Genomic DNA, 12,316 nt, shown 5'->3' on the forward strand with positions numbered 1-12,316 from the left:
ATATATGGAGGTTCCCAGGCTAGGAGTTGAATTGGAGATGCAGCCCCCAGCCTATGCCACAGGCACACTGAGCAAGGCCAAGGATCGAACCCATGTCCTCACGGATACTAGTTAGGTTCGTTACCACTGAGCCACAATGGGAACTCCTCCTTCTCTCTTTTTTTACATTCTTAAAGTGTGTTTATTGAGGAAACTTTTTTTATCCTAGAGAATAAATTTTTTAGGATATTATAAAGCCCTCAATTTTCTTGAAAGTATTCTTTCAGTTTTGTTGTTTAATATGGCAGTCTGCCACTTTATAGATGTAGAAAATTTGAAAGCTATATATATTTAAATCACATTACCAGTGAGTCTTATTCATTTTAACTATAATTGAATGTTCTTTCTTTAGCCAGGAAAGGGGTGTTCTGATGACTTTATTGTACATAAATAACCACTTAAACAATTTTGCTCGGAAATAATAACAACCTTTTACCAAATATCTGATAAGTGCCAGGCACCAAACACCTTACAATCGTATAAGCATTGTGTTGGCTTGTACACTTCCGAGGTGTCGGTGTGGTTACCCCCATGGGGAGGGGACGGAGGTGCAGCAGGAGGGGGAACTTGACTGGGGCCACTGCTCCCCTCACAGCATGCCGCACATTTAATGGGGAGAAAAAATATCCAGGAACCATGTGGATGATGTGTGGGTTCAACACTTAGATCTCCTGGTCCATCTTTTTGCTTGCTGCAGTTTGAGCTTCATTTTCATCTTGGGCAGAAATAGGAGGCACGTGGCTATGGCCCACCTCCAGGGGAGCGCCGGGGGCCGCCAAAAGATGTGGAGCCCACGCCACCTCCAGCTGGTATTAGCTGTGATGGGATGAGCAGGAAAAGCATCGTAATGGGCATGGTCTTGTCGCCTGTGTTGCTTCCTCATCATTCTGTTCCTTTTTTCGTTAAGTGATAATAGAAATTTCCGTCTCCCTGTAGCACATTGATAAAGTGTTCAAACATAAGGAACTTCAGCAACAGCTTGTGGACGCCAAGCTTCAGCAGACAACGCAGCTGATCAAAGAAGCAGATGAGAAACATCAGAGAGAGAGAGAGTTTGTAAGTGCCAGTTCTTAAAAAAAGAAATGATTGCCAAAGTTGTAACCAAAGCCACTGAAAACGTTTAAGCTTCGTCTGCATGTAATATAACACTGGCCTGTACTGATTGGTGTTTTGCTCCAGGTTGTGAAGGGGGTGTGTGTGTGTGAGAGAGAGAGAGAGAGAGAGAGAGAGAGCGCGAGCTCGCAGTAGCCTTTTATTTCTACTTTACATACAGAGATGAGACCAAATGAGTAGAGAGACCTCCACTCATTGAACATTACTCTGCTTAGAATATTTATTTCATTTTAACACCAAGCTTCAAACGTGGATCTACATACAGCTACATTTTGTTTTCAAAAATAACTTGAAACTAGGGAAACTGTTCATTTATTCTAGTGTAATTTACTGATAATATTTTAACAGAATTGTCTATAGCCTGATCACTCAGCATTGATCGCAGGACGCGTGCTCAGATTATAGTGCCCGTCAGTGATGGTTCACCCAGTGGGATCTCAGCTGCGTGTGTGTGTTTAACACGTGCAAATTCAACCCTATCTGCTTAACCAAGAGAATAATAATAAAAGTCATAGATGGTTGTGATACTGGGGACTGTTGCATCCACCTTTCACTCAAGTAACCGAGGCCCCAAGGCCAGTCTGGCACGAAGACTCGGATCCCGAGAGGCCCTCATGCTGTGAGCACGTCCGCTGAGCATGTGCGTCGAGGGTTGGAAGAGATGCGGTTTAGCGCAGCGTGGTCCTTCCACGTGGCTCATGCCCAACTGAAGAGACATCTGTCGTCTCCCAGGTTGGCGGATAAATATCATGTATACAAGCACGCGCACGCACGCCCACACGATACATGTATTTCTGGTTGGTTTTAGGGACTTTACACACTTACTGAACTGAGTGACGTGCTCCTAGAGGGACTGAGTTTCACAGCTGCCTGCTATGCAGTTTCCTTTATCATTTTCTTAAACTCAAGTATATAAACGAAAGCTCCTGTTTCCTTCCCCCCACTTTTAAAAAAGTGACTAAAAAACCAGGTTTCTGATTTCATTGTTTTGCTCCAGACCCTTCCACCTGCTTCGTCTTGCCTCGCATGGAGCAGCGGGGCTTTCTTAATCACCCACATAAGGTCACGATTCCTGGCCATTGGACAGTGTAGTCACATTTGTAATAGTATTTTGCCAGAATGTTTCTGTTTTCCAGTTACTAAAAGAAGCAACGGAATCGAGACACAAATATGAACAAATGAAACAGCAAGAAGTACAACTGAAACAGCAGGTAACTGGGCGGCAGGGGTATAGGACTTTGAAGAAAAAAAATCTCTGGTTCATCGGATATATACCTGGAATCTCCTCTGCGATGCTTTCACTAGTGCCCGGCAGACCTGAGGTAGCTCCCGGGTCCCTCTTCATCTGGGGTGACCACCTCGTCCCACCTGGCCCGGGACCTTCCTGGGCTTAGCACTCCACGTCCCGTGTCCCCGCTGTCGGCGGGGTCTTCTTGCCTGTGCCCCGCACGTCTTAGGTTCTGTCTGTCCCCATGTGTAGCAGCTGATTCCCGACTAAAGAAAGGCTGAAAGATCTTCGGGTTTTAGTTCCTTTGTGTGCAGTGGAACCCTGTGAAATTGCTGATACTTGTTTGACCTATAAAATGGCAGTTTCATATCATGTACCCTAAAATCTTGAGAATTTGTGCTATGAGCATGTATCCTCTCTGGAAAGCTACCTGTTGGCCAGGCACTTCCACCCCCAGGTAGAGCTGTGGAGGCGCTGGCCACCTTGATGGGGTACCCTGCCGGCTTTTCTTCCTTCCTGCCTTCCCCTGTGCACTGTCGTTAATTCAGGCCCCGGGGCCCCGGCGTCTTTGTCATCCTGTAACTGAGAGCCTGTGCCCCTGGACCAGCTTCCCTTCCCATCTTCCCACCCTCCACCCCTGGGCCACTGCCACTCTGCTCTCTGTCTCTTTGAGTTTGGCTTTTTTCTTTTTATTATTTGTTTGGTTTTTTGGCCGCACCCAAGGCAGGCAGAAGTTTCCGGGCCAGGGATCAAACCTGCACCACCGCAGTGACCTGAGCCACCGCAGGGACCATGCTGGATTGTCCAGCCCGGCAAGCCGCGAGAGAATTCCCGCGGGGGCTTTTTTAGATTGTACATCGAAGCGAGATCATACGGTGTATAGGGTTCGTCCTGTGCCTCACTTCTTCCACTGCGTGTCATGGCTCACCGCCCATCCGTGTTGTCACAAACGGGAAGGTTTTCTTGCTTCTCGTGGCTGCCTCCTCTTCGTTGCCCCCATTCTCTTTGTCCCTTCGCCTCTTGATGGACACTTTGGCTTCTCCCGCGTCTTGCTGTTGGGGTCAGGGCGGCAGCAGGCGCGGGAGTGGAGAGCGCGTGCAGATCCTCGCCTCGCTTCTGGTGGGTGTGAACCCGCAGGCGGCGCTGCCGAGTCTCGAGGTAGCTCTGCTGTGGCCTTCACTGGCGCCCTGACCCGCTTCTCCACGGTGGCTGCAGCAGTTGCATTCCCTCCAGCAGTGCGCCCGGGGTCCCTTTCCTTCTGCACACCCTCTCCGGTGTTCCTTCTCTCTCGAGTGTCGTAGCCGGCCTGACATGTGTGAGGCGACGTCGCACTGTGGTCTTGATTTCCCCTTCCCTGCCGACGAGTGACCTTGGGCACCTCTTCATGTCCCTTTTGGCCATTTGTATGTCTTCTTTGGGAAAGTGTCTACTCACGTTCTCTGCTGGCTTTTTTTTTTTTTTTTTTTTTTTTTTTTTTGGCTTCTGCTTTTTAGGGCCGCACCCGCAGCACATGGACGTTCCCAGGCTACGGGTAGAATCGGAGCTACAGCTGTCAGCCTACACCACAGCCACAGCTACGCCAGATCCGAGCCGCGTCTGCGACCTACACCACGGCTCACAGCAATGCCGGATCCTTAACCCACGGAGCAAGGCCAGGGACCGAACCCTCGTCCTCATGGTTCTTTGTCGGATTCGTTAACCACTGCACCACGATGGGAACGCCCTCTGCTGCTTTTTAAATTAGATTTTTTTGGGGGGGGGCTGTTTCTTGGGCCGCTCCCTCGGCATATGGAGGTTCCCAGGCTAGGGGTTGAATCAGAGCTGTAGCCACCGGCCTACGCCAGAGCCACAGCAAGGCGGGATCCGAGCCGTGTCTGCCACCTACACCACAGCCCATGGCAACGCCAGATCCTTAACCCACTGAGTGAGGCCAGGGACCGAAGCCGCAACCTCATGGTTCCTAGTCGGATTCGTTTCCACTGTGCCACGACGGGCACTTCAGCCTAGGCTTTTCTCTGTTGCCTCCCTACTTGTCCATCCAGACCCCTCAGATTGGTTCTAATGCGGTGTTTCTCTGTGGCTGCCGCGTGTGGAGTGAGGGGAGTACATGGCCCCTCCACTCCAAGAAGAGGTGCAGAAAGGACTCCCAGTGTCTTTACAAACCTGTGGAACTAGGTATTTGTACGTGTGATTCACCCTTTCTCAGAAAAAGTTAACTAGGTGTATTACTCATTTCGAAAGTTTATTATGTATTAAGTTTCTTTAATGTAGTTCTGATGTTAGTTCTAAACTACAGAAAAGGCTTAAATCTTTTTTTTTTTAATTCCATTTTTACAGCCGCACCTGCGGCATATGGAAGTTCCTGGACCAGGGGTCGAGTCGGAGCTGTAGCTGCTGGCCTACACCACAGCCACGGTAGCGCCCGATCTGACCCCCGTCTGTGACCTCTGCCACAGCTCACGGCAGCGTCCGATCCTTCACCTACTGAGCGAGGCCAGGGATCAAACCTGCATCCTCCTGGATACTAGTCGGGTTCTTAACCTACTGAGCCACAGCAGGAACTCCCTAGGCTTGAATATTTATGAGCACATCTTCTGAGTGCTATTTGTTTTGAGGGTGCATTTTCCGATGTGGTGATAGTCATTTCCTATCAGGCAGCCTAAGTTGAAAATTGAAGTCTTTTGAACGTTCCACCGTAAGTTATGCTAGAATGCATCTAGGAACTTTGAACCCCCATTAGCCCTATAAAATCAGTTGTCCATGTAAATGGAGAAGAGGATGAATGTGCAAAAAGGTATAAGATGGTATAAAAAGGCTCAACCCTTCTGTTGAGGTGAAGGGCAGCTGCCATTCTGTTGTACTGTCGGCACTGCAGCTTCTGTGGCCCTGAGTCCTGTTACCTGTTCACTCGTCGGCTTCCTTTGCTGCCGCCTCTTCCTTTTCCTGCTCCCTCAAGAGTTCTTGCCCAGAGTCGGTCTCATTCTGTGCTCTGCCCTGTCTGTCTCCAGGCCTTGTCGCTGATCTCTTGGTCTTAGCTGGTGTGTTCTGCCCACTCTTTTGTACTCCGGGCCCCTGCGGCCTCGGTGGGAGTTACACAGGCACTGAGCGCCGATGGGACCGCCTGGCCGGTCCATCTTTATGAAGAACAGACCGTGCTGAGCCTGCCGCAGCTTCTCATCACCTGCAAGTGCCACCACAACTGCTCCCTCAGTCCCAGGAGCCCCTCCGATGTCCCCTTCACTCTGCCCCTAAGTGGTCTGAGCTCTTCTCCTCTTGGCCCCGAGGTGTCCAGACCTCCTGGCCCTCGGCCTCCCCTCCCTGCAGCCGTGCTTTGGCCATCTTCTCAGGGCCTCATCCGGCCTGTTGGCCCGATAGCCCTTTCAGCCCCCATCCCTCCCCACACAGCAGAGCTGGCTTCTTGCTGCCTGAAACTGCCGCTGGTCACCTGCTTCTCCAGCCCATCCCCGGCCTCTGGTGCTCTTTTATGTGTTGTGTGATCTTGAGCAAAGCGCTTGACTCCTCTGGGCCCGTCTCCTCAGCCTGAAGTCGCGTGGTTACACGAGATGGGCTCCCAGGCTGCCTCCCGGCCTCACGTGGCATCTCCCACCTACCTCCCTTGGGACCTGGCCCACAAGGTGCCTCTCCTCTGACCCCTGCCGCCCACCCCCTCCTCCTGTTCTCAGGGACAAGGTGACGCCGCATTCTCCATTCTGCCTGGCTTGTCAGCATTTTTCCAACTAGAATAAAAATTTCTTGAGGGTGGGAGGTAAAAATTGGTGTTGCTACCTCTTTCAGCTTTTTTTTTTTGGTCTAATTTTACTCCCACTGAATCTTTCTTCCTCCAACCAGACCACGTCTTCGGCTTCTGCTTCATTTTCCCGCCTGTGTTAAGGAAAGAGCAGTCCCTGATACATCAGGCCCAGAACTGTGCAGGTGGTTCTCAGAGAATGCTCCTTTCCTAAGGACAGTTCTTCACATAGACGGAGGGAAGGTAGTTCATAGGGGGATACTTAGATGAAATTGGCAGCCGTTCCACATCCTTCGGGTTTTTAAAAAATCACAGTTGGTGGAATGGAGCTAATAAATATTTATACATTTTAAACACATCTCAAGTTGGTGAGGTCAACCTCATTTCCTAAGTTTCAGTGCATTCCAGTGAGTTATTAGAAATGCTGCCATTGGGAGTTCCTGTTGTGGCTCAGCAGGTTAAGAACCCAACTAGTCTCCATGAGGACACAGGTTCAATCCCCAGCCGGCTCAGTGGGTTAAGGATCTGGCATTGCTGTGGCTGTGGCGTAGGCTGGCAGCTGCAGCCCCAGTTGGACCCCTAACCTGGGAACCTCCATATGCCACAGGGTGCAGCCCTAAAAAGACAAAAAAGAAACGCAGCCATTGATGTCTTGGGTCAAGAATTGGTTGGGTATGTGTTTGTCCTTATTTTTGTCGCTTATAACAAGAAACTAATGTTTCACCATATTATGTTCTTTTTGAAAATCTTTGGAATTTTAAATCATTTAGCTAAAACTCAAAAAGTGTCATACTTGTTTTCTGTAGCTTTCCCTTTATATGGATAAGTTTGAAGAATTCCAGACTACCATGGCAAAAAGCAACGAACTGTTTACAACCTTCCGGCAGGAAATGGAAAAGGTATTTGCCTATTTTTCATGGAGTACTGCCTGAAGGGGAATTTATAGAAGCAGCTATGTTAATGAGCATGATCTGTCCTTGGATGAGTTTGTGTTGTTATTATAGCGCCTTCATTTCAGAATGTCTCTCCTGACCCTCCAGGGGCATCATATTGAGTCATTTTGCCCTCACTCACCCCATGTCGCTAGTGATCTCTAGGCTCTCAAAATTTTGTCTTTATTCACGGTAGTTCCTCTATGAAATACAATTCGTTGCCAGAAATAAAGCGGTTTCTTTTTTGTTTTCTGTGTCTTTTGTTTTATTCGCTCCAGGTGACACCACCTATTCCCTACCCCAGCCCCCTTTTCACAAAGCTCCGTGTCCCTGGAGATTGGTTAAGACACCCAAGCCCAGAACAGTGGGACTGGGATTTTGGTTGGTTGATGCATTTGGGGGTTTCTACCTTTTCAGCTGTTTTTTCCTTCAAGTTACACTCCCCTGAATTCCTTCTCCCTCAACTAGAGCGATTTTTGCCCTCTGCTTCCTTCTGGCTGGGATAAGGAGAGCAGTTATCCCTGACATTAAATTTAGAACCTACCTATACACGGCATCTGTCCCGAGAGGGGAGCTTTTAGGGATGGAGGTGGCGGTGGCAGGGACATGGCCAGGATTATTCTGTGCCTTCCTCACTGCAAATAACCACACCTGCCGTGGTGGACCAGCACGCTCCTTTCTGGCGGCGCTCGGCTGTGGGAAGCTCCTGGGGAGCCGGGAAGGCGGGCAGCCCAGGGTGTCCCGTCCCAACCCTGTGCCACCAGCCCCCTGGCCACTGCCCACGTGGTCAGAGTGCTAAAAGGCTCTGGACACCCCAGCTCATGGGAGGCAGAATTTGCAAAAACTGGGCTGTGGTAGCATAGGTTTAAGAAGGTTCCCCTGATTTATGGACCCACGTTATTTTGAGCCGAGGCCAGGCTGCCCTGACTCTGACCTTTTGAACCTGCGCGGGTTGGGGAGCACCGGCTCTAAGGCCATTGTGCAGGAACCACGTGAATGAGGCACAGAAAACCCTGGCACTTAGATAATCTGGATGCAGCCTGGAGACGAGGGCTGGTGGCCCAGGGCCGCCTGCACCAGGCGCTGCCTGTCAAGGTGCCGAAATGAGCCCACGGTTTCTGGAATTCTGCCACCCTGAGAGGAGCTCTGCCCCAGCACGTGGACTGCCGGGCGGGGCGGGCTGCAGGGGTCACACGTGGGACTTGGCATTTAAATTGGCACTTGTGTTGATTCACAGATGACGAAGAAAATCAAAAAACTGGAAAAAGAGACAATCATATGGCGGAGCAAATGGGAAAACAACAATAAGGCTCTCCTGCAGATGGCTGAAGAGGTGAGGAGCTTGCCCGCGACGCCACAGGGACGCTCTTAGCCAGGGCTGCCGACGGCCAGGCGCCGCGCGGGCCAGGGGACACGTGTTGTGACCCTGCTGGCCTAGCTGAGCACGCTGGCCGGAGCCAGGCCTGAGTGGGGTGGGGCCCTGGGCTGGAGGGTGGGGCCCCAGGGAGGTGGCGCTTCCAACCCGACCCCTCGCCCCAGGCCCTGGGCCACCCAGCGCCCCGAGTGTCACCCACTGGGTCTGGGCCGGGCTCTGGGAACCTGCCCCCAGACCACGGCTCTGGTGCCCACCTGGCCAAGCACCAAGCTCGGATCGGGGCCTGGTTGAGAGCACAGGCCGCTGGCTCAGGTGCCCCTCTCATTTCCCCGCAGCTTCCTCCCGCCTGGGCAGTCCTCAGAAGTTTTTTCATAAGTGGATTTCAGGGAGTTCCCATTGTGGGTTAAGAACCCGACTAGCATGCATGAGGTTGCGGGTTCCATCCCTGGTCGCACTCGGTGGGTTAAGGATCCCATGTTGCCGTGAGCTGTGGTGTAGGCCGCAGATGGGGCTCGATCCCGGGTTGCTGTGGTTGTGGTGTAGGCCAGCGGCTAGAGCTCCAATTCGACCCCGAGCCTGGGAACCTCCGTGTGGCCCTAGAGAGCCAAAAAAGAAAGGCAGATTTCAGTTATTTTTAGGAAACCTGACAGGAAGTAGAGTGTTGTCACCCCAGAGCAGCGTTAACTGTGTTAAAATCACTGGGCGTACACAGCCAAGGGTGCAGAGTGCGGCCAGCCGACGTCAGGAGGCGTCTGCAAAAACGGAACACGGTCGGGGTGGGGGGCTCAGACCCGTGGCCCTCGAGACGCGGGGTCCCCGTCAAGCCACGTCCTCCTCGGGGGCGGGCTCCGTGACCCTGCCCTTGCTTCTCTCTGCAGAAAACTGTCCGCGACAAAGAGTACAAGGCCTTTCAGATAAAGCTGGACCGGCTGGAGAAGCTGTGCCGAGCCCTGCAGACAGAGCGGAACGAGCTCAACGAGAAGGTGGAGGTGCTGAAGGGCCAGGTGGCGGGGAGGGCGGCGGGCGCGGGCCCAGCGCCCCCCGGGGCCCAGCCCTGCGCCGCCCTGCCTGCCCCGCAGGAGTCCCGCACCGCCTGGCCAGTGGCCCCTGGGGTCCCCCCGGAGGCCGCGTCCCCGGGCGCCGGGCCCGGCATCGAGTCCGTGGACTGAGACCCAGTGCGACCACTGTATGGAGAGCTCTATTTTGTGTATACCTTCCTCTGTTAGTAGTAACGATTGGTTTTGTGGTGACAATTTTCTTACTTTTTCTACCATATCTGTATTTTCTTAGAACTACTGGACTTATGTGGTACAGGAGGCTGCTTGGCAGTTCTGAATAGTTTCCCTCCACATCTCGCTCAGCTGCGCTGGCTGCACATCCGCCTCGTTCCCCTCCGTCGGATGCATGTGTTCACTGCCTTGTCCTCTCCCCCGCCCCTTGCGCACGACTGTCACTCACCAGGGCCGCCCCTCACAAGGGAACGTTGTTCTGCTGATACAGTTCCTGGATGTGAAAACAGTATTCATTTACATGTCCCGGCCCCCGTTAATATTATTCAAAAAAGAGGAAAAAAAAAAAAAAACCAACCAAGATGATTAGATTTGTGTCGAATTGCCCATCGAAACGCCAAGTAAAAATAAAACTCTAGGCTTGGGTCGGAAACAAACAGCATACTTGATTCACATTAGCTTCCTGCTCTTTCCATCCCTTGACAAACGGAGACGGCCACAGGCCCAGAAGGTCTGCATTTTGGCAACATATGTACATAAAGGTGTGGCTTTTTAACAAAACAGTTCTGTCCAGCCAGATCCCTGGACAGACAGGCTTGTGTTTATGTCACTGCAGACCAGCCCCATGGTGCTCTTTTCAGGTTAGAAGCAGGGGAGTTTGGACACCCAGATGCCCATGGTGTGGGGAGCCTGGGGGTGGCTCGCGTTCCCTTGGGGATGGGGGTGCACACCCCTGCGCACCGAGCGCTGCCGCCGCGGCCCCCCTTGTCACTCAAGACACGTCCCGTGTAGCCTTCCCAAGCGGGGGTCCTCTGCTACCCTCCTGGCTACTGGCAGGCTGGTCCAGTGCTCCAGGGCTTTGAAGAGGGGGTGTTCCTGGTCATGCTAAGCGAAGATGGATGTCGGGGCTAGAGCACAAAGACGGGAACCAGCATTTTTAAGGTGGAGGAAACGTGACAGAGTTAAACAGCCAGGATCTATTTATTATACTTCCGATCTGCTTCTCGCCCTTTTCTTAGTTTTCCTTTTTCTCCTTCAAAGACCACACCCCACCCCACCCCCAGTGTTATGAAGGCGTCCAGTCTGGGAACGGGGGACTCGGGAAAGGCAGCGCCCCATCACTTGGGCCCCAGTTCTCTAACGTGCTTTGTTCCTCAGTGTCCAACGTGGCCAAGTCTGTACACACCATTCACCAGGCTGCACTGCTCAGTTTGGACTTTGTCCCTGGTATCATTTGCATTGAAAGACCTTATGAAATAAAAAGGCTCTGCTAGAACTGATGTTAGCACATTCCACCGAGCAGAACTAGCAAACTGACACTTCGGAAATTGCTTACTGGACTGAATAAACTCTCTTCTGTCCAGTTAAAAAGGGTTTTTCTCTTTGTTAAAGTTTTATTTGTCCCGTCACATTCATGGTCTAAACTGGGTGGAAAGAATAAGAAAACTGTCTTGACAGGCCGGCAGCAGCGCCTGCAGGGAAGGATTTTATCCAGGCTCCCACCGGCGGTCACGTTCATCGAGGGGCCAGACCGTGGAAGCAAGGAAACCCACCAAGTCGGTTCCCCAGTGACTGTCGGAACGTGTCGGAGGCCAAAGTACACCCTCTGCCAACACACACCCTCTTAGAAACACACACCCTTCAGCTACATGAAACACCGGACTTCATTTCCTGAGAGGGGAAATGAAGGCGCGTGTCAGAAAGACACGCGACTGTAAAATGACCACGTGCGCTGACCTGGCACAGGAACGCTGCTGGACGCACAGCCCTGACGCCTTTTAAGCCGGTGGTGTCGCCCACCACGCTTCCTTGTGCTGCTTGTCCCGTGTGGGAGATGATTAAGCTCAGACCTGCTGCTCATCTTCCAGGGCTTTCTAAGGCGACGTGATGAACAGCACTTGGCCTGCTGCTTTTGGCTTCCTCGGTGGTTGTAGCTAGACGCTAGCCCGGTGTTTGAAGGACATGGATTCTGGTGGAGACATGTCTGTATCCCTTCGGGATCTCTCCTCCCATTACCCTGTGAATAGTAAATACAAACGGGACCCTCTCTGCAGAGGACATGCTCCTAAAACAATCACCTCGGCAGCCCAGTGTTGTGGTTTTGTAGCACGCCCTGTTTCTCCCACATTCTAGAACACTGTAATAGGACGAAGACTGGCCCAGAAGAGGTTGAGATGTCGAGTTCACTTCAACTGCATTTGTTGCACCATCGTGGAGTCTTGATTTGTATTACTTAGAGTGGCAGGAGACCCCAAGGCATAGAGAAAACTTGGGTCTTAGGTAAGGACCGTTTCATCCTCAGACTTATAGGAGTACCTTTCTTGGTCTCGAGACCAGTGTTTTTTAGTTATGTATGCAACTGCCTTTATGACACCTGGTTATCGACTCACTTCTCAGGTGTTGCAGAAAAATCTACCTCTTTCAGACTGTAGATGGAAATAACTGTGAAAAAAATGATGCAGATACCTTCTAGTTTGTGCTAAACACACTGCTTTATTTTTACAGCCCACGTCTTTCATGAGGATACGAATTGTTAAGAGGCAGTCTTGTTTTGCTTTTCAAAAACATTTTGTAGAGATTTTTCACTAATGTGAATCTGATTTTATCTACTCAATTCTGTATAGATTCAGTAAATATGTATGATAAATTGAA

At 51.4% G+C, this 12,316-nt stretch overlaps 1 protein-coding gene across 2 annotated transcripts in view; it reads left to right on the forward strand.

Annotated features, from left to right (window-relative positions):
- TXLNG (taxilin gamma) overlaps positions 1-12,316 on the forward strand; it is a 62,692-nt gene extending 50,376 nt beyond the window's left edge. Inside the window, exons 6-11 of one of the 2 annotated variants that reach the window (XM_003134955.6) lie at positions 976-1,095; positions 2,289-2,363; positions 6,935-7,027; positions 8,298-8,393; positions 9,314-9,621; positions 9,726-12,316. In XM_003134955.6, the coding sequence (XP_003135003.3) occupies positions 976-1,095; positions 2,289-2,363; positions 6,935-7,027; positions 8,298-8,393; positions 9,314-9,604 (675 nt within the window). In that variant the 3' untranslated portion in view covers positions 9,605-9,621; positions 9,726-12,316. Of the gene's footprint in view, positions 1-975; positions 1,096-2,288; positions 2,364-6,934; positions 7,028-8,297; positions 8,394-9,313 lie in introns of both variants that reach the window. The other variant, XM_013985941.2, reaches the window with a different exon arrangement.

The sequence above is a fragment of the Sus scrofa genome, chromosome X, assembly GCF_000003025.6.
Source record: "Sus scrofa isolate TJ Tabasco breed Duroc chromosome X, Sscrofa11.1, whole genome shotgun sequence".
Taxonomy (NCBI): domain Eukaryota; kingdom Metazoa; phylum Chordata; class Mammalia; order Artiodactyla; family Suidae; genus Sus; species Sus scrofa.